General features: G+C 40.2%; 1 protein-coding gene and 1 long non-coding RNA gene across 5 annotated transcripts; one reads left to right on the plus strand and one right to left on the minus strand.

Moving 5' to 3' along the window:
• Positions 1-2,394: 2,394 nt before the first annotated feature.
• nr2f2 (nuclear receptor subfamily 2, group F, member 2) lies at positions 2,395-13,483 on the minus strand. 4 transcript variants are annotated; one of them, XM_072564930.1, is made up of 3 exons: positions 13,095-13,483; positions 6,546-7,094; positions 2,395-5,188 (listed from the first exon to the last, which is right to left on the minus strand). In XM_072564930.1, exons 1-3 carry the CDS (start codon positions 13,102-13,104, stop codon positions 4,914-4,916), a joined length of 834 nt encoding a protein of 277 aa, XP_072421031.1. In that variant the 5' UTR covers positions 13,105-13,483; the 3' UTR covers positions 2,395-4,913. The 4 variants fall into 4 exon arrangements, with proteins under 4 accessions (XP_072421031.1, XP_072421032.1, XP_072421029.1 ...); XM_072564931.1 differs by having other exon boundaries at positions 6,546-7,073; positions 13,095-13,482; XM_072564928.1 differs by lacking the exon at positions 13,095-13,483 and adding an exon at positions 7,819-9,208.
• Positions 11,736-22,813, plus strand: LOC140468875 (uncharacterized). The gene is made up of 3 exons (XR_011955861.1): positions 11,736-12,342; positions 17,440-17,545; positions 21,555-22,813. It is a non-coding gene; the product is annotated as an uncharacterized lncRNA (long non-coding RNA).
• The last annotated feature ends 2,021 nt before the right edge of the window (positions 22,814-24,834 follow it).

Raw genomic sequence — 24,834 nt, forward strand, 5'->3', positions numbered from 1 at the left:
TCCTAATGCGGGGACATAAGAGCAAATTATAGAGTTCAAACCCAGCACACGCGTTGTCAACTGAAATCAGCCCACGAGAACCATGATACAAATTGTTGCAAAATTGCATCCCCAGTCCCTTTGAGGTTGAGAATATAATGGCAATCATCTTTGAGTTGAAAGCTGGATTAAAATGAATTTTGCATTGGAATATATATGCAAACTCAAATTTTGAAAGACACCACACATATTCTCCTGCGTTTCGTGTTTTAAAATTAAATTCAAGAAAACCCTTTTCGAGACCTGATCTTTAAAGAATATTCAAGTGATACCTTTTAAAATATATACATATTATATTGAATGAGCTTAACAGCCACACAAACTTTTTTTCTTCACCAACTCGAATCTTGTTACAACCAACGCCCAGCCTTAACTGCTTTAAAATTATTGAGTAATTAGCTTTAGTTGCGTTTCACCATTAATTAGGTAACAGCGCAGTAGGGAGGCTTTGAAATTCGAGAAAATGGGGTGGTGGGAGGAGGGGGGTGGTGAGAGAATCGTCTGAAGCAACTTTCAGCCTAGTTTAAATAAATAAATGCGTGCAGGGTTTTAAGATTCTGAACGTGTCTGCGTCTCGAAAGCTGTAAATACATTCAAGCCCCCACCCCCCCCCCCCCCCCACCCCCGCCCTCGTTACCGAAGTCGATAGCACAGCGAATGCAAACTTTGTTTAAATCACTCGCACTTTGGGGTCTGAGTTTTGCCCTCACACCAGGAAAGCTGAGCAGCACCGGCCTGAATTTAACCCGTTCGCTCTTCGCCACCAAACCCGATTTTGAAACAGAGGGGCAAGGGAGAGAGAGCATGTTATGTGGAGCGGAGCAATGTAAATAGATTTGGTAGAGAGACAACCGCCTTTGCAAAGAGACACTTGCTATTTTGTAACAGTGTGTGTTGCGGCTAGTAAACGGCCCCCCCTGTAAAAGACGATTGCCTTGAGAGGTTGGGCGAGTTGTTGTTTTTGCATATTTAAATGACAAACCACAATGGGATTGCGTGAAACGCCGAGGCCTCTTTCTCTCTCTCTGTGCGTGTGTATGTGTGTCGAGGACTGTTTGCAAGGAATAAAATGTAGTGGCTTCAGCGGAATAAAAAGACAACTGCACTTTCAGACCCGAGATTCCTCCTTCACCACTACCAACACTCGACCTCCCACCCCCCACCCCTAGCCCCTTCCCCTTGGATCGCCCTCGCCTGCGATTGCAAAGGAATAAATAAATAAGCCGGTACATAGATCCTGCTGCTAATCGTTTTATTGGAGCCGCTCTGTAGACGAATGGCAAAAAAGGGTTTGAAATGTGTTTCCTATTACAGCTTGCTTGGGCTCGGCAACATATTACACGCCGCCATGTTGGCTTGCTAACAGGACACTAAACCCAGCCGGCTGAACACATACTTTCACACACACGGTCTCTGGTTACAACTGCACCCCACATCAACCTCTAACCCTCCTCTCCCCAAAATAAAACTCCCATTAAAGACACACCGAATGCACAAAACTTTCTGCAACATAGCAACCGCGTCCTTCCCTTTCAGAGAAAATAAAGGCACCTTCAGAAATCGCACTGGATTTGGTGCAGTGCAGATCGTGCAATATTGAATTATACCCTCTCAACTGGGCTTTCTGTTTTGTTATTGTTGCTGTTTAAACATCGCCAAGCCGCGTTGTAAAACATGATCTGATAGCCACCACCTCACCACCCCCCCCCCCCCCAACCCTCAAAATTTGGTCATTAGCGGTGAAAGGCAATCACACTTGGGTTGCTGAGAATGCCGAGTGAAGTCATATTGCACAGACCTCCCTTCACTCGCTGCGAGAGAGAAAAAAAGTGTTTGAGAGAAAGAGAGAGAGAGAGAGAGAAAGATTGGGCGGCACGCCGGAGCCATGCAAGCTTGCAGATCATGTTTGACTGGTTTCTTTTAACCCCTAGCACAGAAATGCGAAGTAAGATCAGATAAAAAAAAGCCGCAGGAAAAATAAATGGACACTTCAGGCGAGCGTCACCATATTTCAACAGCCTCAGATCTCGCCAGTTAAAGGACAAGCTCGTCAATTTCAATCCCTTTTGTCAGTTTCACCCCCGGGTTAATTTTATTGTTCTAACGCAGCTAGAATGGGGGCAACTTTTGGAGTGGGTGGGGGGCAGGGAGGGGGAGGAGAACGGGTGTTAGTATTTATAAACTAACCTAAACTAAACGTAAAACATTTTAATCCTGCAATCAAACTTTGCTACACAGTGATAGTTTCATACTATGTATTCACAACATTATGTATAGCAGTTGGTTATGATCAAGGCCTCGGTACATCAATATTTAAATTGAGAAAATTGGGAATAAAACAGTGAGAGCCTTCGATTCAAAGCCATAAATTATAATTTAATACCAAGAACAATTTACAACAAAAACGCTGTATACAATAGCTAACACAAACAGGAGTCTGGCGTAGTAACTCCATACACATATTACTTGCAATAAAAAAAACATCTGAAAAGGCTCGATCTATAAGTTAGAACAGCGTAGCAATACCCTGAAGTAAAAAAAAACGTGGGTCAGCTGCAAACGTGTTAATAATCACAACCATACATCATTTCTGGTCCAGATCTGTCTCTACAACAGGTAAAGATCACTGTTCCATCAACTATACAAAATGATTCTTTTTTGTGTGCGACCACAACATGATGTAGTATGTGGCTGGATAGCCACACACACAAAAAAAGTTTTTTTTGTCTTTTTTTTTGTAAAAGGGACAAAAATGCAAGTTTTCACACTGCAGTGTAGGTAGCAGCACTACCAGAAAAGCTTGGAACAAATGGCTTGGCCAACTCAAACCAGCTCGCTCTGTTTTTTTTTGTGTTTTGCTTTTAGTACAAGGGTAATATGGGAGCACTGAAGGCAAACAATCGCCAAAATGTATAACCTCTATACAATCCAACATTTACATGTATGTAACAAATGTAAAATGTGTTAGCGACCTGTGGCCATGCTCTCACAGTCTATTCCCATATATAAAAAAATCAAATGAATTTATATTTATATACATTAAATCAGGCTCACTTATAGTGCTACACATCAAACGTCAGTCACATCATCCTCAGTTTGAAGAACTTCCAATAACAAAAATTGGCAACCACATTTTTCCAGACATACTTTTTGAATAAATCTCATTTAATATATTTTATTTACAATCAACACTGTTCCTAGTAGCAATTGCTTGTTTAAGTGTGTTCTGTGCGTGAACTTTAGACACAATAAGCTTCAAAACAAAAACTTGACCATTAAAACACATAATGATCCATGCTTCCTAACACCTGTCTAATGTACATTGGTTGCACAGGCACTTAAGTTAGAACTAAATAAGGGTCGGTGGTCAAAATCCCTATGGCATTTTGAATTTAAAAAGGGAGGAGAACGGCGTCTCATATTGGGGTTGTTCGACTGTTTCTTTAAGGTGTCACTGCTAAACCCAAAAGACAAGGAGCAGCATGAGTCCACGGTTTATCCTTTCATTGAAAGAGCATGTGGTTTGCCCACTACTACAGACAGTGGTAGTAAACTATACAGGTATATTGAGTAAATAAGACAAATAATCCACGAGTTGTAATGACTCCAGTAAACTGCGGTGTTTGACCATTGTAATGAGATTTTTTTCCTTGGGTGAACATACAGTTGTAACAGCGAAAAAGTTCAATATATCAAATAATATTATAATCTCCGAACACTTTCATTTTTCTTGAATATAACACACAGGACTGACCAAACAATCCAATCATAACTCTTACAGTACAGAAATGTTGCACTTTAAAAAAAACCTTCAGTTTGTACACACGACTGTAAACTCTAGATACTTAATTAACCACATGTCAAATAGTAAGTGCCGACATAGAGTTCCATGCTGAATCCAAGAAAAGAAATTGTGGCGTTATTTTTCCTTTAAAAGGGCAACGGGTTGATAATTGTTACAAATGGGTCGGAAATATACAAACAGGCGTTCTTTTTGGAGCCTGGTCGGACTCTATACTGCAACAGGAACTAAATGGAGCCACATTCAGATCACTAAAATGTTCTTAAATTTAATGAAACAAAATTGTTCTGTGTCTTGGACACATAAAATATTTCTGCTTCAGAAATATACGAACAATGTAGTCCTTCCACCCCCCCACCCCCACCCCGCCCCCCTCCACATGTCAATATTAACGAGTTTTCAACAATGGATTTTTAAATTACAAGTGTGTATCATTTAATATAAGTCTGCCGTCCATTTCCCCAAAATTAAACGTCTTATGAGTTAACACTATAAGTGCGTTTCCAGCATTAAGTTTCAATCCTGTCAATACAACCTTTCGTCTAACGTTTTAGTGGATTCAGTTTTAATTCTTGCAGAACATATTTACGTGATACACCGTATCTGATAAGAAGCAATGGTTATATCAAAATTATTAGTAGAGAATCACAGAGGAGACTGGTTTGAAACCAGGAAAAATACAAAACAGCTATAGATACATAGACACAGGACAATTTATAATAATTTGGAAAATGTTATTTTCTTTCCTCCTAATTTTGAAATTCTTGTTTAAATGCACTTATCTTTATATCGATATTTCTCAAAAGTTTACAAAATAAACCAAAATAAAAGACTAATTTCCTTTTGTTACAAAAATGATAAGTAGCAAGTTGTTCTGAACGACACAGGAGAGTTTTTGAACGCGTTTTTTCTAAGTTCGTGTACAGTCATTGAAATCCACAGTCCTCTTTTTTCTTCCCTCTCTTCATTTTTTTTGTGTCACATAGGTAAACTTGTAACAGCCTTTTATTTCCTCCCATTACAGAAGGAATTTGCAAAATAATGTCACTTGCCTTTTTCCTCCCCCTTCTATTTATTGAATCGACATGTAAGGCCAGTTGAAGCTGCTCCCAGATAGCAACATATCACGGATCAGAGTTTCTATGGGGGTTTTACCTACCAAACGGACGAAGAATAATTGCTCGATGACAGAAGATGAGACGGTGCGAAGAGAAGGGAGACGAAGTAAAAGCTTCCCAAAGCGGGTCGGTTGGTTCGGATACTGGCTGCGAACATATTCCTCCAGAGCACATTGCGATTTCTCCTGTAAGCTTTCTATATGGGCCACATCAGACAAGCCACAAGCATCTTCATTAAGGAAATGGGCACAAAGAAAAGAGTGAAAAAAGAAATATATTAGAAAAAAAGTGCAGGATTAAATAAATTGCACCCATACTTGCATAGGACCTTTAATTAGAGAGCATAGGTTGTGACCTGACCTAGCCATTCCATCTTGCAATGCTCTAAACCCAGCCCAACAGACGCATATTATTATAGGCATCAAAGCAAACACAAAGCATAGATACAGCAACCATTCACAACCACATTTTATGTAATACTTTTGGGTTTTCTAAACTTAAACCAGGTTTGGCCATCTTCGGCGAGCAACCTTATACATCTATGCGTATATATTTTCCTTCCAATAGCGTGTAACACCAAAGTGCTCACAAAACAGTGAGTTTGCTTCGCTGCACACAAGGCCTGACATTTTACAAATAGTAATAAATTAACTGCTATGGTAATGTCATCGATTGCTCTTGGTTGAGTAGGATCAAGTAGACTGAACAAACAAAATAAACCGCACAATATTTAAAAGTATTTCCAAGTCGGTTAGTAATTCAAGTATAAAAAAAAGTCTAAGAAAAATACTACTTCATAAAAACTGGCATGTGATAACTTAAAGCAAACACACAACACGTCACCCCCACTTAAACTCAAATGCCTGGATTTTTCCCACTAACAAAATGTTCGCTTCTAATTTGATTAGTTTTTAAATTTTTTTTAAAAAGGACGTGATGGAAAAGCATCTTTTTTTAAATGTGTGAAGTAATAATATAGAAAAGGAAGCTTGGGTCACGACCCAAGCATTGGAAGGGGTCCAGGGAGTCCTCTGGATACCCAGATCACCCTAAGACAACAAGGAAAGGATTGTGAACCGCTTTCCCACATAAACTAAAAATTTCTGTTTCCTGATATCAATCCCTGAAAGCTTTATACTCAGCCCAGATGAATGCTTGCGCTCCTGTTGCAACTTAAATGCAGCAATTCTGCACATAGTATGAGGGACATTCGACAGAGCCTATAATGTTTGTAAAATGTCAAAACATAGCTATATTTTAATCGCTCCCCAGATTTTTATTTGCACGTAATTTTACATATATATTGCGATAGGCATGTAAAATGTGTAGTAACCGCCTTTAAGACAAAATCATCACTAGTAACTAAATGTATTTTTTCACTAAATATTTTCATATTTTAAAACTAACATTGTGCTAAAATATAAAGGCATTCTCGCCCTGTCTATTTTAATGTCGATATTATAGAAAGCATACATGACACTACATTTAGATGAGAGCTGAGTATATGACTGCATGCTTACTCAGATCTGATATCATGGCTGTTCTGATTACAGATCAGCCATATTCTGGAATGAATATATTCCTACCTGAAGTGAAGAGGACGATAGCCTTTAAGCAGCTGTACTCTGCCGAGTCGACATGCAAAGCTTTGAGTTTCTCGACCTGCTCCTGGAAGATCCTTATGTGATCCATGAAAGCAACGACCCTGTCTGCAGACATAGGGGACGCGTGCAGCCCAGCGGCGGCTAAGAGAGGAGCCACATGAAGAGGCATGGAGCACTGGGCAGCGTTCAGAACAAACAACTCGCTCCAGGTCAGCCTCAGCAGGGCTACCTGGTCCGTGATCTGCAGATCCGGGAAGAAAGGAATATTCCTCGCCCATTCCACGGCGCTGAAGAGCAGCCGAGCGGCCAGTTCACAAATGTTCTCAATGCCCATGATATTGTTCGGTTGCATGCACTGACTGCCGTAGCGGGAGGTCGGGTAGGGCTCGGCCCGCAGTAACAGGGAGATATATCCCGATAAATAGGAATGGCAGTTGAGTGGATCTCCGTTTGTCAAGGCGAACTGGCCTGGAGTCGGTTGTGTAGGTGGCATTCTTCCCCTTTGGACTGCTGCAGTGCGAAAAGAACAGACTACAGATATTGAAACCTGAATCTTACCACATTTTCAAACAGTTTGCATACAATACACACCCCTAGCCATTTACAAACAACAATAGCTTGTACATACACTATAATTTTTATTTTAATTCCCACCGACTGTACATGTTTTAAAGCCAGACTGCACATTTTAAACCCATTACTGCTATGCCATTTTACTATGTCATTTCCCTAAAGCATGCAAAAACTGATTGAATATTTTACAACAATGGCTGATTTATTTTACTATCTGGACTTTACTCTGCAAACTGCTTCAACTTGCACCGTGCATTCTCAATACCCTCCCCTCTTTTCATGAGAAGTTTCATGTGTAGCATAACACATTTTTCAAATTAGATTGCAATCAAAGCACGCTTTCTACGGTTAGTCCTCATCTGACTATTTTCAAACAGTCAGACAGACAGACAGACAGACACACACACACACATACTGTCTTTCTCTCTCTCTCAAACACACACACTGAAATCAAAGAAAAAAAATAACGTTTACAAGAACACATACGACTTTCTCGGCCCCAAGCACTCTGCAAAGTACAGAGAGGCACTAGCAATTCATTTTAACTGGCGTTCAACAACACAGAACAACTTTATGGAATGGAAGTGAGAGCTCTTTTCTGCAGGGTGGGGGTTGGGGGGAGTGGGAAGTAAGGGGCTGGCTATAGTAGCTCAAACATTTTAAATAAATGAATTCTCAATACCTTCCCGTCTCATGCCGACTTTGAGGCATTTTTTCAGGCGACAGTACTGACACTGATTGCGATGGTGTTGGTCTATGGGGCAGTTCCTGTTGGCACGACATGTGTACGTCAAGTTTCTGCGCACACTTCTCTTAAAGAAACTCTTACAGCCCTCGCAGGTGAACTGGCCGTAGTGCTTGCCGCTCGATTTGTCCCCGCACACCACACACTCGATGTGTTGCTGCTGCTTCTCGCCTTGTTGCTGGCTCTGTTGGTTAGGCTGGGCCGGGGTTCCCGGAGCTCCCGGCTGGCCTGGGGTCTGCGGGGTAAGAGGTGCTCCAGAAGGCGGCTGCGGTCCTTGCTGAGGCGGGGGTGGCTGTGTGCCCTGTGCTCCGGCCACGTCGTCCTGCGGGTCTCGCCACGTACTGACTACCATTGCCATATCTCGGGCAGAGTATTATCAGACAAAAAAAAATGTCTTGTCTTTTGAATCGGCAGATGAGGTGGTGTTGGGGAGGGGGAGGGTGGGGGTGGTGTTGGGGGAAGAATGAAGAAAGAAGAGTCGATTAGCTGACAACAGAAAAAAAAGAGAGGGAGGGAGAGAGGGAGAGAAAGAGAGAGAGAGAGTAGCAGTTCAAACCCGATCGGCAGAGAAGAAGCGAGTGTCGGGGGGCCAGGACCAGGGCAGCACGCAGTCAGCCATTCAGAAATCCCATTAAAAAAAAGGACGAAGGGGGATGAAAGGTTAAAGATTAAAAAACAAAAAAAAGAGAGAGCGAGAGAGAGAGAATCGACTCTTGAAGGCAGATGTACGATCCGGAGTAGAAGTGCCCGAACATCAACTGATCATAAATTCTCCGCCGTACTGGTACTGGTTGAACTGCACACACATACACGCGAAGAGAGTCAACAACTCGCCAGCAAAAAGAGAGAGAGAGAGGGGGAGAGAGAGAGACTACAAAAAAAAGGAGTCGACGTCGTGGAAAAAAAGGGAGCTATAGAACCTCTCTCATGCGAGAGGAGGCAAAATAAGGGAAGAGAGAGAGAATCAAACTGATCAAATATGCAAAAGGGGGTTGGAAGTGAATCCGATTTGAACGAGCGGGCTTGCGGAGTAATTTTTCTGAAAGGGGAAATCTGCGCGGATGGCTGTATATAGTGAACTTTGACACGACTATTGAAACTGACACGTTTCTATGGAGATGCTTTCCTTATATGGCGCTGCCGAGTGACGGAGCCAAGCGGCGGCTGCTGGCGACTGACAATCAAAGGCGACTGGTCAGAGCTTTAGGTTCGAGGGGCTGGGACATCTGGCCCGCCCCCTGCACCGCATTGGATAGGCACCTTACTTATTATCCAGCACGTCCTGGCCGGCAACAAATTTACATTACATCCATGCGCAGAGGTCTACTTCGAAAAAATAAGTTTTTTATTTCTTACATCCACCTCCCTCTCCCAACCAGCCACCCACCTCCCTACTACCCCCATACAACACATACACCCAGATTTTCTTTAAAAAAATCTGCAAGAAATTGGGTACTGGACAGAATGAAATATTTTAAACTTGACTATCAGAGATTAACATTATATAGGGATTTAATAATCTAATATAATACTGTACAAAAAAGGCTAGGAATGCAGCAACATTGAACAAACCCAATTCAGATTACTGTTAAATGCGTCCTTTAATTGAGGTGGAACCTTGCACTATGAAAAGCTTACTTGATATTAATTTTAAAAATCCACGGTAAAGCTTACAAGGCTATAGCTGCATTATATATTGTTGTTCTATAGCATTTTCATTATATAATTTCCAACGCTTCTGCACTAATCATATTCCCGAATACCAATGCACTGTTAAAACCAGGAAACCCATGCTATTCACAAGTCAACTTTGGGCAAAAAAGTTAACATTGAAGATGCAGCATTGACGGAGATGATTTCTCATTGATTGAGACATCCTAACGGGAGCTGTTAGAAGTGTGACGAGGATTACTAGAGATTTTATGGAAGTATCCGAATGAAATTAAGGACCGCTATGTCAGAAATCAGCTACAGCTGCTTTGTGAAGAATAATTGTCCCTTTACATTGCAGAAGGTGTGTAGCCTGAGAAAAAAAAAACAAGAATACTCGAGAGGGTCTCATTCATCTGATGAACCATTATTAATACGGATAACTATCACGATTACTTTGAAATACTTAAAAGTAAAAAGAGCTTTGAAGTGTACAGATAGTTAGTAAGGTACACAGATAGACATATAGAGATGCGTGCAGATTAATAAATAATTTCGAAATAAAATACCCAAAATTCTGCGGAAGAGCGGCGAATCTTTGGAGCGGAGATGCCCCGATGCCACTTGCTCTCCCTGCCCCTCTGTAACAATGGATTCGAATTTCCACTGTCTTTGTTTTGGAAGAAAGACAACTCCATTTATACCTTTTTTTTTGTTATTCGGGTTGCATGGGGTTAGTCTATTGGTAGCGCTACCAGCTTTAACTAAGAAATTGACGTTTCAACTGAACAAAATTGGCAAATATTATGTTCGTGAGAAATATACACATTCAGGTAAACTCAGTGGTTTTGAAGGCTCTGGCCGCATTGTAGTTTATCTTTAATTGCAGTAATGGAGAGTTTGCGAAATACGTCTGTTAAATAAATTGCATGGAGAGAAAAATAACGAGAATTATATCATTGAAGGAAATTTCAATGTGTGAGAGTTCTCTGGCGCTGGGTTCTAAATGCGCCTTTCACATGCTTTATACACTTCCGTACGCATTTTAGAAGGAATTCTGTATATTTGACAAATAAGCCTTGAAAATACAAAGTACGTGTTACTGGTAATGCTCAAATATTTACGTGCTAAAACGATGATTGCGCAATTCCCCAGTTAACATATACAATGTGAAATTACAAACATTCAGGTATATGGCACACGATCGAGGATACATTGCACGAAACAGGTGTTCCGTTTGAGGTGTAGTAGCTAGTATCTGAAATACCGTTACCTGAGAAGAAATATTTCCCTCTGCCGTGTCGACTTTCTTTCAAAAACCTACTTGAACGCATATACTAATTGGCACCAGTCTCTTCGCAAAGTGCTTACAATTCAATAAAGTGATCAAAAAGTATAACCCACTATGGTCTGGTTACTTGAAGGTAAACAAGTTCAATTTCGTCTTGATGTTCATTTGACACAGAACCACACACACATCAGCAAAGACTGGACAGCATCTTCAGCATAGCATCTACAGTGATATTTCATAATCTGCAAATTGCATGTATCTTTTCAAATTTAACCGTTGGTAAAAGGCCAAACAAAAGACTTGTATGAAGTCTTGACATTCAACAGTCTTAAATGCAACATGCAGTTAATTTTGAGAAATATGAAGTGAATGTCTCTTGTTATTAATTAAACTACCGTGCCATGATATCAATGTTATCAGGCGAATAGTGATTCCTGCTAATAACTTTTTTTCGAGATGTATCCAAAAGTTTGGATTTATTATTAGTGAATGTAATCCTTGCTTTCTTTATTTCAAATGGACAGGTTGCACTTGATTTATTTCAGAAGTTACTTTAGTTTACTGCGACTCAAAACAGCGTGTTAGTTAGAACCCAGCTACTTGAATTTAAGTGCTTTGTGGATCGAAAATATAGGATTCGCTAAATTGACTATTGCAATGGGTACAACCATGGCATTGCCAAAGTAACCTATTTATAACACGGACTGGATGCCACTTCCTTCCCAGTTGCTCCCTAATAACCAGTTAGATCTATTGAATTTGTGGCCCCTATGAATTTGCCCTGTTTTTCTCTCTCTCTCTCTCTCTTTCTCTCTCCCCCGCCGTTCACCCCCACCCTACCCCCCCACCCCCACCCCCCCTCAAAAAAAAGTGCATTACAACACAGTGAATGGAGAAAGTGATTCCCATTGTGTTCCGGTGATCTCAAAGTCATTGCAGTTTTTAAGCGGTGACTTGTGGCACTTTGATAACCGCCGGGAGCTGTCAGTGCAGCGGGCTTCTGAAAAATTTACAGTGCTAAATCGCAGCATATGCTGGAGAATTTGTCAAAATCTTGTACAGTATCTGGCTGCCACCTAGCGTACGGAGTGTCGCTGTAGAACTCCAGAGGAGACAAGCCATTCAAAGGGAGCGCGGCGCCTGCTCGCTCACAACGCGTTTTTATACCCCCCCCCCCCCAACAAAAAAAACTTCTGCACTTTTAATGTGATTAATTCTTTAGGATTTTTTCTCTAATTGACTCGGACGTTGCCGAGCGGGACTGCTGATCTCCGTCGCTTTGTGCTTCTTTCCCTTCTCGATCTGCCCGGACGCTGGCTTGACTTAGGTGACTAGGCATGTGTCTTATTTCCAAAACAAACGATTGGTAACAGATTTGCTTTTTCTCCCCCCTTCAAAAAGCGGCTCTCCTAACGCAGCAAAGCCAAATCGAAACCGGGCGCTTTCTCTCCCAGTAAGTAAATATACTATTTTTAAAACCCTCAAATCATCAGACGCGTCCGAGGATCTAGATAAAGGTGGTGAGTACCAATTTATTATGAAATTACAAAAACAAAATCTGTTGATTGTAAACACGGCTATTTTCTCTCCTGAGATGATTCGGTGTTTGATTTGTTTTTTAGAAAGAAAGTTTTAAAAATGATCTCGTGATGTAAATCAAATCACCATTATACTGCAGTTTAAACTGCAACTAAAATTTAACTAAATCCACTTTGCAAGGCAAAGAGCCGTTGGATTTCTGCGCTTACTACGTGTCACATCTTGAGGAGGGGGAAAAAATCGAAGTTCATTTTAATTCTAAGTTGTCGAGATTTGTCATATTTCTGGTCGTAAGGTTGTATATCTCCATTATTGCACCGCGGGTGCGAGACAGCGACCCGTTCCGAGGTACGAAAGTCCGGGGGCTGATCGCTATTACTTAGGAGACAATGCACACAATAATCCGGTGGTTTATTATCAAAATAATCCAAACGTAGAGGGAGAGAGAGAGAGGGAAGGAGGGAACGATAGAAAAGCACGAGCCTGATTTAACGTCTTTTCTTAAAAAAAAATCCAACATTAAATAAAGCAAAAAAAAACCTAATTGTCTTAACGGATATTCAAGATCTTCCGAATTAGAACATGTGTTGAAATTCAAAACCTGCCTGATGTCAAAATTATAGAGATGGGTTAATAAATATAGGTGTTTAAGAACGATCATGTCTTGACCAAGAAAAACGCACCTTCCCTCCCCTAAGTAAAACACATATATTTATTTTTTAAAAAAACATACCAAACATCATCGCCTGCAATTGTCTTTGTTCAGTGTCCGAAATTATTTGCGTCGTGATGGGTTCGAGTCTCCTCTGGACACAGGAAGTTGTGAATCTTGGCGGAACTGAGTTGGAAAGTACTGAGTGAGATGAATCTCTTTTTTTCTGGCAGGTGAACTAAAGGAGGGCTTCGTCTCCCTCTCACCTGATCTATTTATCTGTTGAAGAGAATCATTCATTCCATCGGCCGTCATCTGTTTGCGCGACCGATCGTGTAAACTGATAGAAGGCTATGCCTTTGGCGAGAAGCGAGAGGCTTTGCATAAATATTCAGAAAGCAGGGAAGCACTTTCGATTTGCCATTTCAACTTTTCGCCCAATCTTTTGGTGCACTTTCTGGGAGTCCCGCGGCCGCTGAAGCTAGTGAAAGTGTAGCGGAATGCGAGCCGCGTTATCTAAACAACACCCCCCCACCCCACCCCGCCCCAAACCCTACCAGAACCACCGACTCTCTCCCCCCACCCCCCCCCCACCCCCACCCCCAGGCTGCCCTGTCCTGGGTAATTTTCGTCCCCTTTACTGTGATCAGTTTCACAGCTTTTACTAAAATTCCCAATCAATCTTTCTCATTGCAAAAGCAAAAGTACAGGAAAGCGGTTCAAATCATAAGCTAATCACAGACACTTTACCGCTCAGTTAGGACTAGACAGAGAGATAGAAAAATTGAATTACAACCCTTTTTACCATCCAACCCTTCGAAATGGTAGCTGATCTGGTAACAGGAGTTTAGAGAACTTTGTTAGGTCCAAGTATATCTGGTTTCAGTATATTCCTTCTATAAAGTTGTTTGAGCTTCGGAACACAAAGGTAATGATTTGCCCCAACGTTTAACCGCTCCCCACCCCCTCACCCCTTCCCTCCTTCACAACCTCATTCCTTACCCCATCAACGCTCCTGTGGAAGAGCGAAGATTACTTTGAGGTTTTGAGATGAATTGTTGACATAGAATGCGGTTTGTGCCCTGTGTAAAATTATCTGCGCGTTTTCGAAAGGCTATCTGTGGCTGATGGAGAATCTCCCAGCCTCAGGCCTTTGTCTTGGCAGAGTGGAGAGGGGATTGTGTGTGAATCGTGTGAAAAGGACGGCCAGGGTCGCTGCAGATCGATTTTTATTTGTCCCCTCTGTCTTTTCGGATCAGTGCCCTTCAATGGACACATAGGCGCTCTTTCAAGAGAAAAATCTTGTGCAACATTTCTGGCCTGATTGCAGCTAAATACTGCTCACCCTCCGGTTTCTGGGCTAGGAATCTGCCGCAATTAAATCATTAAGTACATGTGCACTTCCAAATCTTGCCAGTATTAGCCGCTCCACTACGTTTCCATACAGCCATTTCTAATGACACAAAAGATATGAGAGCCTAAACATGATATAGATATTTCTACTGGCCTTACATATACATTTGCAGAAACAAAATACGCCGATTGTCTAGAGGCGATTTCTTGATGCTTTTGTGTTTTAGGAGGAAATAAAATGAGCAAATCTGCAAGTAAAATGGGAAGCCAATATAAAGATCTTTGAACATACCTATATCTTAGCGTATTTTCAATTGTTAAGGATGCCAAGCCAACTGGATATGTTTCAGGTATCTAATGTGTGCAGCCTAACCCCAGCTAGCTAGCTGTTTTGTTTTACGATTTCTCAAAAGGCACGAGGTAGTTCAGTTGTAGGGAAGCTGACTAACAAGCGAAGTAATTTCTGCGCAAAGCTGATCTTGAGCAATTGGAGATGGGGTGGCGTTGGGGGGCAACCGCTTCTTTTGGCTTCACACATTTTATTATAATGTTGAGAAATATATTTTAAAGTTGAGAGTGGTTGTATCCAGTGGTGTATGTTTAAAGTGAATGCAAATAACATTATGGTCTAATTGAGTAGGAACGTAGGGATCAAACGTAATGCTAACCCTCTGGCCTCGCCAATAGAAAAGTTGACATTACAGCATTGCGTTCCAAAATGAAATGTCTCCTTGATTTCCAAGTTGTCCTTTAGCAAGCGTCCCCACTCAAATAACCGTCATGTACGAACTGTACTGCATTTACCGGTTTGAAAGCTGAAAAAAAATAATTTTCTCAGAAATAATACTTTAGCAAGACGAAGTATATCGTATTGTGGAAGGTAACCACAATTCATGGATTGCCGGAGATATTGTCTTTTTGAATGCACGGCCTTACAAAACAAAAATCCGGTTAACATTAATCATTCTGTGTTATCCAGCTATTATGTACAGTCTAGCCATAAGAAGATTCACCTTGTTTCATGAATGGAAAGTTGCTGATAACTAGACGTCTAGCTTATTAAGAATCCTGTCGCATTAAAGGGATACTGGGCGTGACTCCGAGGTTGAGTCAAGAAGAAATTGAGCTTAACAGAAGAGCAGGCAGAATAAAACGAGAAAAGGTACAACATGGAGACGGTAGTTGTCTGCAAATTACGGCACGCCGCCTGTTGGGTCCTGTATCGATTGGGAGGGAAGCTGAAGATGTCACTAGGCCAAATATTTACTGATCACACACAAATAACACGGGCATATCGATTGGCTTTTCGTTGGTGAGCAGAGAGCAAAGGGGTAAATCATTGTGTGTAAAGAGAGAGGGTTAAAGGATGTGTTTCAGGTGTGGAGAAACAGGCGAAAAAATGCGGAAATCGATAGACGCTGATTAGGAGGTGATTTCTGACAGTGGGGGAAAGTGTCATGTTGAGGAATTTAAAAAGCAGGCTGCCGACTTATAGGGGGAAAAAGAGAAGAAACGGAAATAATCAGTATGAGAGATGTCTGTGTAAGTTTCACACTACTAAATTTCATTTGACTGAAGTGTAAATACGTTAAAGGCAGGTGTATGGAAAGATACAGTTCGTCTCCCTATATAAATACAGTAAATCTATACATTCCAATGCATGTACACACAGATAATGCTAGGTGTCATAACATTGATGCAAATGGATATACTTTTGGAAAAAAAATCCCTGCAGGATACCGAAGCAAAGCTGCATGTTAACATTTTAAATAAATTAAGCTTCCGTCTATATTTAGCTGTAAAGCTGCATAGAAGCGAAAAGGCAAACCGCATCCCGGGCTATCTGGGAAAGTCTAATTAGCGATTTGTAGAGTGTCATCTCCTGTTTTGCACTCCCCAGAGATAAACTGAGAGCTGCAGGTGGAGAGGATGGTGCTGCTCGAGAGGATGAGAGAGAAAAAGAGAAAGCGCGCTCACCCTCACCTTCCAGCACTACCAACAAAAAAAAACAGCACTCCAAGGGCAAGACGTGGCGCCTCTGACCCCAGGCCTCACCGTGCTGCCCTGATTAACCCATGCCGGCCCAAGATCTAGCAAAGGTTAACCAGGCTAATGAACACGTAAAATAAATCTGATGGAGTTTGAAAGCGAGGCGGAAAGATGCAAAATAGACAAGAATGCTGATAGGAACTCCCTGATGTTTTGCGTTTGCTAGAGAGTAGAGGATTAGAATTGTTCCCTTGTCATAAACTTCTCTAAGGTATTGTCTAATATGAGACATCAAAAAGGAGGAGTAAATGACCAGGCTAGTTCCAAACTGTATAGCGATTGAGCTAGCAAATTTTCAGAAACAGTTTCCTATGTTTGATTTCTTGTGAAATGCCAGGTTAGTAATTCTGCTTTTTTAAAAAAAGAAAAGTATGCTGTATTTATAATCATATTTTATAAGTTCAACGTGACCTTCCCCATAGACTGTGCATGGATTATAAATTACATCTTGCGACAAATGATAATTGGCAACAATTGGTTCCTTCATACAACTCCACGTTGAACACATTCTTAGGTCGGTCAAACTTGCGACGTACTTTGAATCCACTTACATCTCTCCATAAATGATGTTGAAATGTAGCGAGGAACTGTGATCGATACACATAGACCCAGGAAGCAAACAATAAACTGGAGCTGTCAATAGGGGGTGTCAGAAAGATGATTTGCAACAAAAAAAGTGAAAGTTTGGTTAACAAACTGATGAATGCCGTGATATGCTCCCAAAATAGAGTTAGAAACTGAGTGCTTAAAATAAATGAATGAAATAAATTGTGTCCTGAATGCTCCTGTCTGGGAACTGGGAACAAACGTGTTTATTTAGAGCTGCGAAATTAACCTTTCTTTTAGAAAAAAAGAGAAAATTACTTAAAAAGAAAAACAGTTTTTATATAACTTTGGAAGTTGCTTCCAGTCTGCTGCAGACACGATTTGTGTTACCGATGTAAACCAATTTGTCACTGTCCGCTTTAATTATTGGGGAAACGCCAGTGTTCAGCAGCCTTTCTTCTTAATATATTGTTTAAAGGTTTCACTCGCCACCCTGGACAGCCTTTCGCCACATCCCTTCACCCATCTCGTGATTTCGGCCGTCTCTCACGCAACGCTTTCTTGAGCCCAAGTTTGTTCTAAATGTGAGTTCAAGTCTCAATGAAGCATTAGAAGCAAATGATTAGTCTATCCCCACGCCTATAACACCATGGCCCCCCATCTCACCAAGATCATTGTTAATGCAGATACACTATTAGCTTTGCATCCCTCTCCCTCCTATTTATTAATTAGTAAGAGTTCTGTTGTTTGCAACTGGTTCCTATTCATGGTTAAGATAAGGCAGCCTCTTATACGTCATTTAAAATAAGCAATGTTTATTTTGTCATGTGCTGAAGGTAAACACATATACAGCTGCCGAGTTTAAATTCGGTTTTACTTATAACTGCTGGTTCTAGCACGGTGTCTTTTTTCAACCATAGCACCGTACTGTTTATTCAAGGTATGGGAACATGCAGTGGCCCGTTTCACCTGCTGCCTGTCTTGTCTTTCTCTGTGAACAGTCAGATCAGAGCTCGTTTTAACTTTCATTAATCAGTGAGTTGGTTGCTGCTTTAACTTTCCGGTTTCTTGTATTGTTTTTACATTTCGTCCATGAACACTTTGTTGTTCATTTAAAGGTGCAGGTTACAGGCGCGTCCCCCCCCCCCCCCCCCCACCCCCCTCCCTTTCCCTTCTCTATCTGTCTCTGTGCCCTCAGGGCCAATCTGAGAACATGCAGCCAGTAGATTGCTTTCAGAGGCAGGCTCTGCGATGATGGATTGCCATGTCAATTTAACCGGCGAAGGATTAATTTGTTTCAATGATTTCTCTTTAGGCAGAACGCCAGCATTTTTCTATCTCTTCCTTTCCCCTTCTCTCTCCTCTTTACAACCAAAGTAGATGTAGTTTGTAAGGGTGATAATAGTAAGAGATAAGTTTGACTCTGCCGTGGCGTGACATTGCAATAGGGCTACACAGTGATGTTCTATCTCCTTAAAATGACTGCTAGCTATCTGATCTGAACTTTACAATCACATTTATTATGTCTGTGGATGCTTGTTTATAATTCACCACAGAACAATTTCTGCGCGATGCTTTTTTTTATCCTCAGCACCATTTCAATGCCAAAAGCAAAAACTGTCATTTTAAAGTTCTGCATAAAAACGTTGACGATCAAATAATTTCCCAAGAACTATTAAACCAGAGGGGATTCTGGACATGGCATTGTCTGACGCAGGCAAATTTATCAAACCCCAATTTTGCTCTTTATAAAATAATGGCTTAGATGATCTGCTATCTTACATGACTGGCTATTAGCAAGCCTCCATCCACAATCAACACTACCCCTACCCCCCCACACGTCCTTCCCACCCCACCACACATCCTTGCCTAATGCATGTAACTTGATTACTTGATTCCATTGTGCACAATTACTTGCTGAAATCTTGTTTCTTCCTAATTATTTCGGCTAATGAGTTGGTCTTCTCGTTTCTCTTAAACGGACGAGTTAATCAATAAGACTCCGTAATGTATACAGATAAGCGTTGTTTCTATATTTCTCTAATGTCGTGCACATCGAGTGGCCTGGGCCGAAGATTCCACAGCCTGCCAACATCCAAAACCACCAACTGCAGCACCCCCCCCCCCCCCCGCCCGCCCCATTTGGATTTACATTACATATGAATATTTCGGTGTAAGATATTAAACTATTGATCAATTCGGATGAAAATAGGTTAGCTATTCGATTTCACTTATGCTGCCACAGACGGAGTGGTTGAGGCTGGAAACTCCCTTCTGCCCTTCTAGATGACAATTTAGATATTACTAGATCACATGGCGCGAATAGCTGTAGACTCCCATCGAAAACTTGCTGAAGAAGATTAATAGGACTCGTCAGAGCTATGAAAGCACAGCTTTGCAGTAAATTTATGCTACAGGAAGATAAATTGCTGATGAAGATTTTAGTTATCAAACATCTCCAGTCTTCGACTACTAGATTTAATTAGAATTTTTTTTTCTCTCCAAAATCTGAAATTATGTAGTGCAGAAATCAGCTTCGTAGGATCATTAAAGCATTTCAAACAGAGCTCCTTTTGACTTTCTTGTTCGGGCTAGCCTAGCATTTCAGACTAATGGATGAACAGCCTCCCCATTCTACGTTGCATTATTTGAAATATCATGCTGACCCTTTAATTCTAAGCAGACATTATTCAAATCGCTGATTTATGATCAATAGCAACCGACAGAAATGTGTGTATTATTTAACTACCTCCTTCTCCAGTGATGGAAATGGCTGTAAGGAGAAAGTACAGCATATCCTTCATGCCAGGGAGTTTAGAGACTACAATAGAAGCCGGCGGTAAAGAGTGTAATAGAATAATAACTTTGCATATGTACTGTCAGATCCGCTGGTCTCAAAACAGTGGCTGCAGATTTACGTGCATATGCTCCATCAACCGCTTTTCACCAGAGTACCCTATTTCAGAAGTTCCAAGTCAGGTGAAAATTTTGATATTGCATGGCAATTACGATCTCTTGAGATTAACGTGTGAAGTTTGACAGGAGGCGGGACGCAAACCATTTAGAGAAGGTATGACTTGGGAGTAAGTAGAGAAGAGAGAGAAGTGAATGTCCCTTCAATGTAGTTGTGTTATGAATTTAGCGAACGGTATTGGGAATCCCTGACAAGTAGTGAATTCGGTCTGAGTTCCATTACGATCTGCTGCTTTCAAATCCGTCTGTCCGTCCCGCCAACTTTGAAGCTATTGACTTAGCAAGTGAACACAACAGGCGAGAAAACATGTAGTTACATTTTGGCACATCATTTCGACTGGAAACATTTTGAGACCTTTTGCACTTTGCAACTGGACGCAAATAAAATCAATTATCGTATCTCACCTCTTTAGATTAGTGATTAAAATGGGAAATTATGAAAAAATTGTGTGAAGGTGGCACTCTTTTTTAAGATACGCAGCCTTGGAAAGAAAACAAAAATCATTTCACAACACTCGTATTCATTACTCACAGATCTGAGTCTTCAATACGAAATGGACAGTGTTTTTCAAATATGTTGACTTAAATATCATTTTGACCATGCTTCATTTAAATCTGGCACAGACATCTGCTTTGTTTCTAATTAATTCGTGACTTTATTATGACAAACGCTGGAAAGAAGCGAATTCAGTTGACAACAGTGGGGAACGTTATACTTTATTAAAATTCTAAAAGTTGGCAATATACCCTTTCTAGAGCAAGCCCACTTCGTCATGAGCGACATCCGGTCAAACCGTTTGAACACCCCATGGAAGTGAAATGTAAAATGTTGCCAGAAGAAACTAAAATAACAATCCGATCATTTACAACGATCAATTTGAAACTATTTTTAATAACTTTCTTAACAAGTCAAACGATCCTGATCGCCATTGTTGAGTGATATTTGGACAGTATTGTCAGTTACAATTACCTATTAGTCAGTTGTTGTTAGTCACAGCTCCTATGACTAACAAGTTTTAGGTCGGAGTAAAACGCATTATCCTTAGCGTTTATAAAGGCATTCTACTAGTTAATAGCACAAAAGATAGCTACTTTAGAACAAAAAAAAAGCGTGTATTGTCTATACACTCTGACATTTACTGCTAAATTGGAAGGATCACATTGTAACATTTTTGTATATTTTTACACAAATTTGTATTTTTTTCAAGTTGCCAGTTAATAAAACAATGTTGGTGCTTAAACACAAGCAGAAAGTTGTTCCACAAGGATCGAGAGTGTGGTGCTGGAAAAGCACAGCAGGTCAGGCAGCATGCGAGGAGCAGGAGAATCGACGTTTCGGGCATAAGCCCTTCATCAGGAATTGCTAATGAAGGGCTTATGCCCGAAAGATTTTCCTGCTCCTCAGATGCTGCCTGACCTGCTGTGCTTTTCCACACCAAACTCTCGATTCTGATCTCCAGCATTGTAGTCCTCATATTTTCCTTGTTCCACAAGGATATTTGCATTGCTTCATTATAACAAAATTTACCTTTTTTTCACAGCAATCCAAGAATCAACGATTATATCATAAGATCATGAAATGAACTTGAAAACTAACTTTTGTTTTAAATGTCTTTCCAGGGTTCTACATCCAATTCCCTGAAGAAGACTAACCATCTGAAACTACACACAGCATAGTTAAAATGCCAAGTGTATTTTCCCTGAAAAGCTACAGTTTTAATCTAATTAATCAAATCTGACGGTAGTCTGATTATTTCAGAAACAGCACCATGTATTTCCTGACTTTAACAATCGACTTCCTGTCCCATTTCAGAGTCTCAGACCAACTTGAGTCAATTTGGATACAGGAATGAAATTGGTCATACTGCGCAAACTGACCCATTTTCTCACATAAAACATCAGAGAATATCACACCTGTGAAAATTCTTTCCATTCTTATCTTGGCAAGGTAGGGTCAATGTCAATCTGTCACTGGAGGCAGAAGATTCAATATGTTCTCTTAAATTGTTGAACTTCAGTTAGGAAAATTCACTCATGGGATAGTCTAATCATTATGCAATCTTTTTAATTTGAAAGATACCTACAGTAATTACTATAACAATGTTCACCTAAAATTGGTTTAACATGCCGCCCATTCCTGGTCTGAGTTACAAGCTGAATGCATCCCTCAAAAATCTATGAATATTAACTTTGCAATCATATTTATCATATGTGTGAAATAATATGTTTGTTTACATTCTGCATATAATGACTATTTAACTTACAAACAAACTTTTTTCTCAGCAAAATACAAAAGCATGAATTAGAATACAATTAAATTATGTTTAAAGCTGCATCTTTACATCATACAATGTTGTTTAATGATAGTGCAGCACCTCTTGCAAAAAATAATGTTCCAATTTCAGATAATGAGCCTTCCAGCTCATCAGCTTTTTATGTAAAGTGTATGTAACTGCAAATTGTGAAATCATAAGTTATACATAATTGGAAGCCAAGAACAAACTTTCTTTTAGTGACTTGCATTGATAATCTGGCATATTATATATGATAATAATGTGACATATTACAAACACTGGCTGTGTGGAATAGCACCACTCTTAACCAATTTAAAAGATGCTGATTCTCATTGATATGTAATGTTTGGACAGTACAACAGATCCTGAGACCAACAGCATGTTTTAAGGACAAAGTCTTTTCTTTGGAATTGCTGATCAGAATATTGTAGTACTTTGATTTGAATTGCACATCTAATGCTTTGCAGTTTTGAAAACCCTTAAAGATGTGTACATCAGCTATCAGAGCTGAAAATGTGTTGGTGGAAAAGCACAGCAGGTCAGGCAGCATCCAAGGAGCAGGAGAGCAAATGAGGGCATTCCTGAAGAAGGGCTCATGCCCGAAACATCGATTCTCCTGCTCCTTGGATGCTGCCTGACCTGCTGCGCTTTTCCAGCAACACACTTTCAACTCTGATCTCCAGCATCTGCAGTCCTCACTTTCTCCTACATCAGTTATCAGCCTGCTCTTCATGAGTGTGCTGCCAGAACTCCATCAGGAGCAAAGCTAAGTGAAGAGTTAGCAGTTGACATTTCATTGTAAAAAAAAATCCTTGTTCCTGGTAACATCAGTAATTAAAATTGTAGTTTCAGCACTGATAGTTTCTGCTGAGATTTCTTATGCAAAAGATATTTTGAACATTTCAACTGCTGTTCAGGAATTAATATAACATTGCTTGTTACTGTATACGAATAAATTTTATTTTTAAAAGATAGGAGTAGTTTTATTATGAACTGGTTTCTATCTCAGTGGATCAGTGAATACCATTTTAAATTCTTGGTGAAAACATCATGGGCAATTAAATGTATTGACATATATACTTTGCCGTATCTGGAATGAAAATAGTTGCCATCATTATTACAGAAAGGAACAGTAATTATCAAAGAAGATGAGGGTTTTAAACAGATGTAACATTTTGAATGTTCAACATTGACTTCATTCCAGCTGAGTTTGCTTGTTCATTTTAACAGATGCTCAAGTATATGTTTCTGGAGCTTTTGTTGTCCCTTAGTTTGTTTAACAGATTGCCTTTGAACCTATTCATCTTTTTTTGTACTCTCTGTTCACCTCAGAATCATCATACAACATTGTCTCAGATTTATTGTACCTGTACTTTTGACATCAGTTCACTTTCTCATTTCTGAACATTGTCCATTGCTCCAAAGTTATGGTCATTACATCCAACACTGTAAGGACCTCAAAAGATACCCTGGGAAATGTTCAGCAACTTATCCTCCAACTATTTTGTGATTATGAATCACAAAATGTTAGCTTAGAGAACATATTATCATTTCCATTATCAAAGTAAGTACAAGTAGCCAATGTGTTGGGATGGAAAATGATGGCTTCTTTCAGTCTTTTAATCATGTGTTTCAGGATCCAATTTAGAAAAACACTTTTGGTACCAATGTAACATTTTCCCATGTTTCACTGAAGTTATCCTGAAGTTTCTTCATAGCACTTGATAGCAGTTGTATTAAATGTTGACAGTTTTGCTTCGTGTGTCCAGGGACCACTTAAAATTAGGCTGAGGTGCTTTTCACAGAAGTTTACTAACAACAACAACTTGAAGTCATAGAGTCATTGAGTCGCACAACGCTGAAACAGATCCTTCGATCTAACCAGTCCATGGCAAGCATAATCCCAAACTAAACAAGTCTCACCTGCTTTGGCTTGGCCCATATCCCTCCAAACCTTACCTATTCATGTATTTATCTAACTGTCTTTTAAATGTTGTAACTGTGCCCACATCCACCATTCCTCTGGAAGTTTATCCACTCACAAACCACCCTCTTTGTAAAAAAATTACCCCTCATTTTTAAAAAAAATCTCTCTTCTGTCACCTTTACAAAATACCCTCTAGCCTTGAAATCCCCCATTCTAGGGAAAATACATTATTAACCCTATGAATACCCCTCATGATTTTATAAACCTCTGAAAGGTCACCTCTCAACCTCTTAATGTCCAGTGAAAAAAAGTCCCAGTCCACCCAGTCTTTCATTATAATTCAAACACATTATAATCCCAAATACGGCAACATCCTGTTAAATCTCTTCTGATCAACATGTATTATACATTGTCTTGAAAGTAGCAGACTTCTCAAAGTACTACAGAAAAATGCTATCAGATAAAACTTGGTCCTCAGTCACACCAACATATTGAGACAGGTGACCTAAAGTTTGGTTGGTGTTAAAGGAGGACAAAGAGCAGAGGAGAAGCTGTGAGACGTAGGGAGATAATTCTGGAGTTTTGTGCCTAACAATTGGAAATACAGCTGCTAACAATGGTGAATGATGTTTTATCAAAATTAGATCACAATTAGTGCTTAAAGTTAAAGGTCATGAAT

The sequence above is a fragment of the Chiloscyllium punctatum genome, chromosome 48, assembly GCF_047496795.1.
Source record: "Chiloscyllium punctatum isolate Juve2018m chromosome 48, sChiPun1.3, whole genome shotgun sequence".
Classification (NCBI taxonomy): domain Eukaryota; kingdom Metazoa; phylum Chordata; class Chondrichthyes; order Orectolobiformes; family Hemiscylliidae; genus Chiloscyllium; species Chiloscyllium punctatum.

Excerpts from the sequence above, each read along its gene's own strand:
- nr2f2 (XM_072564928.1), bottom strand. The coding sequence starts at position 8,239 with ATGGCAATGGTAGTCAGTACGTGGCGAGACCCGCAGGACGACGTGGCC. Across the intron at positions 7,095-7,818 it reads AGTCGGCATGAGACGGGAAG|TCTGTTCTTTTCGCACTGCA; the intron begins GTATTGAGAATT and ends CAATATCTGTAG. Across the intron at positions 5,189-6,545 it reads TATCGTCCTCTTCACTTCAG|ATGCTTGTGGCTTGTCTGAT; the intron begins GTAGGAATATAT and ends TCCTTAATGAAG.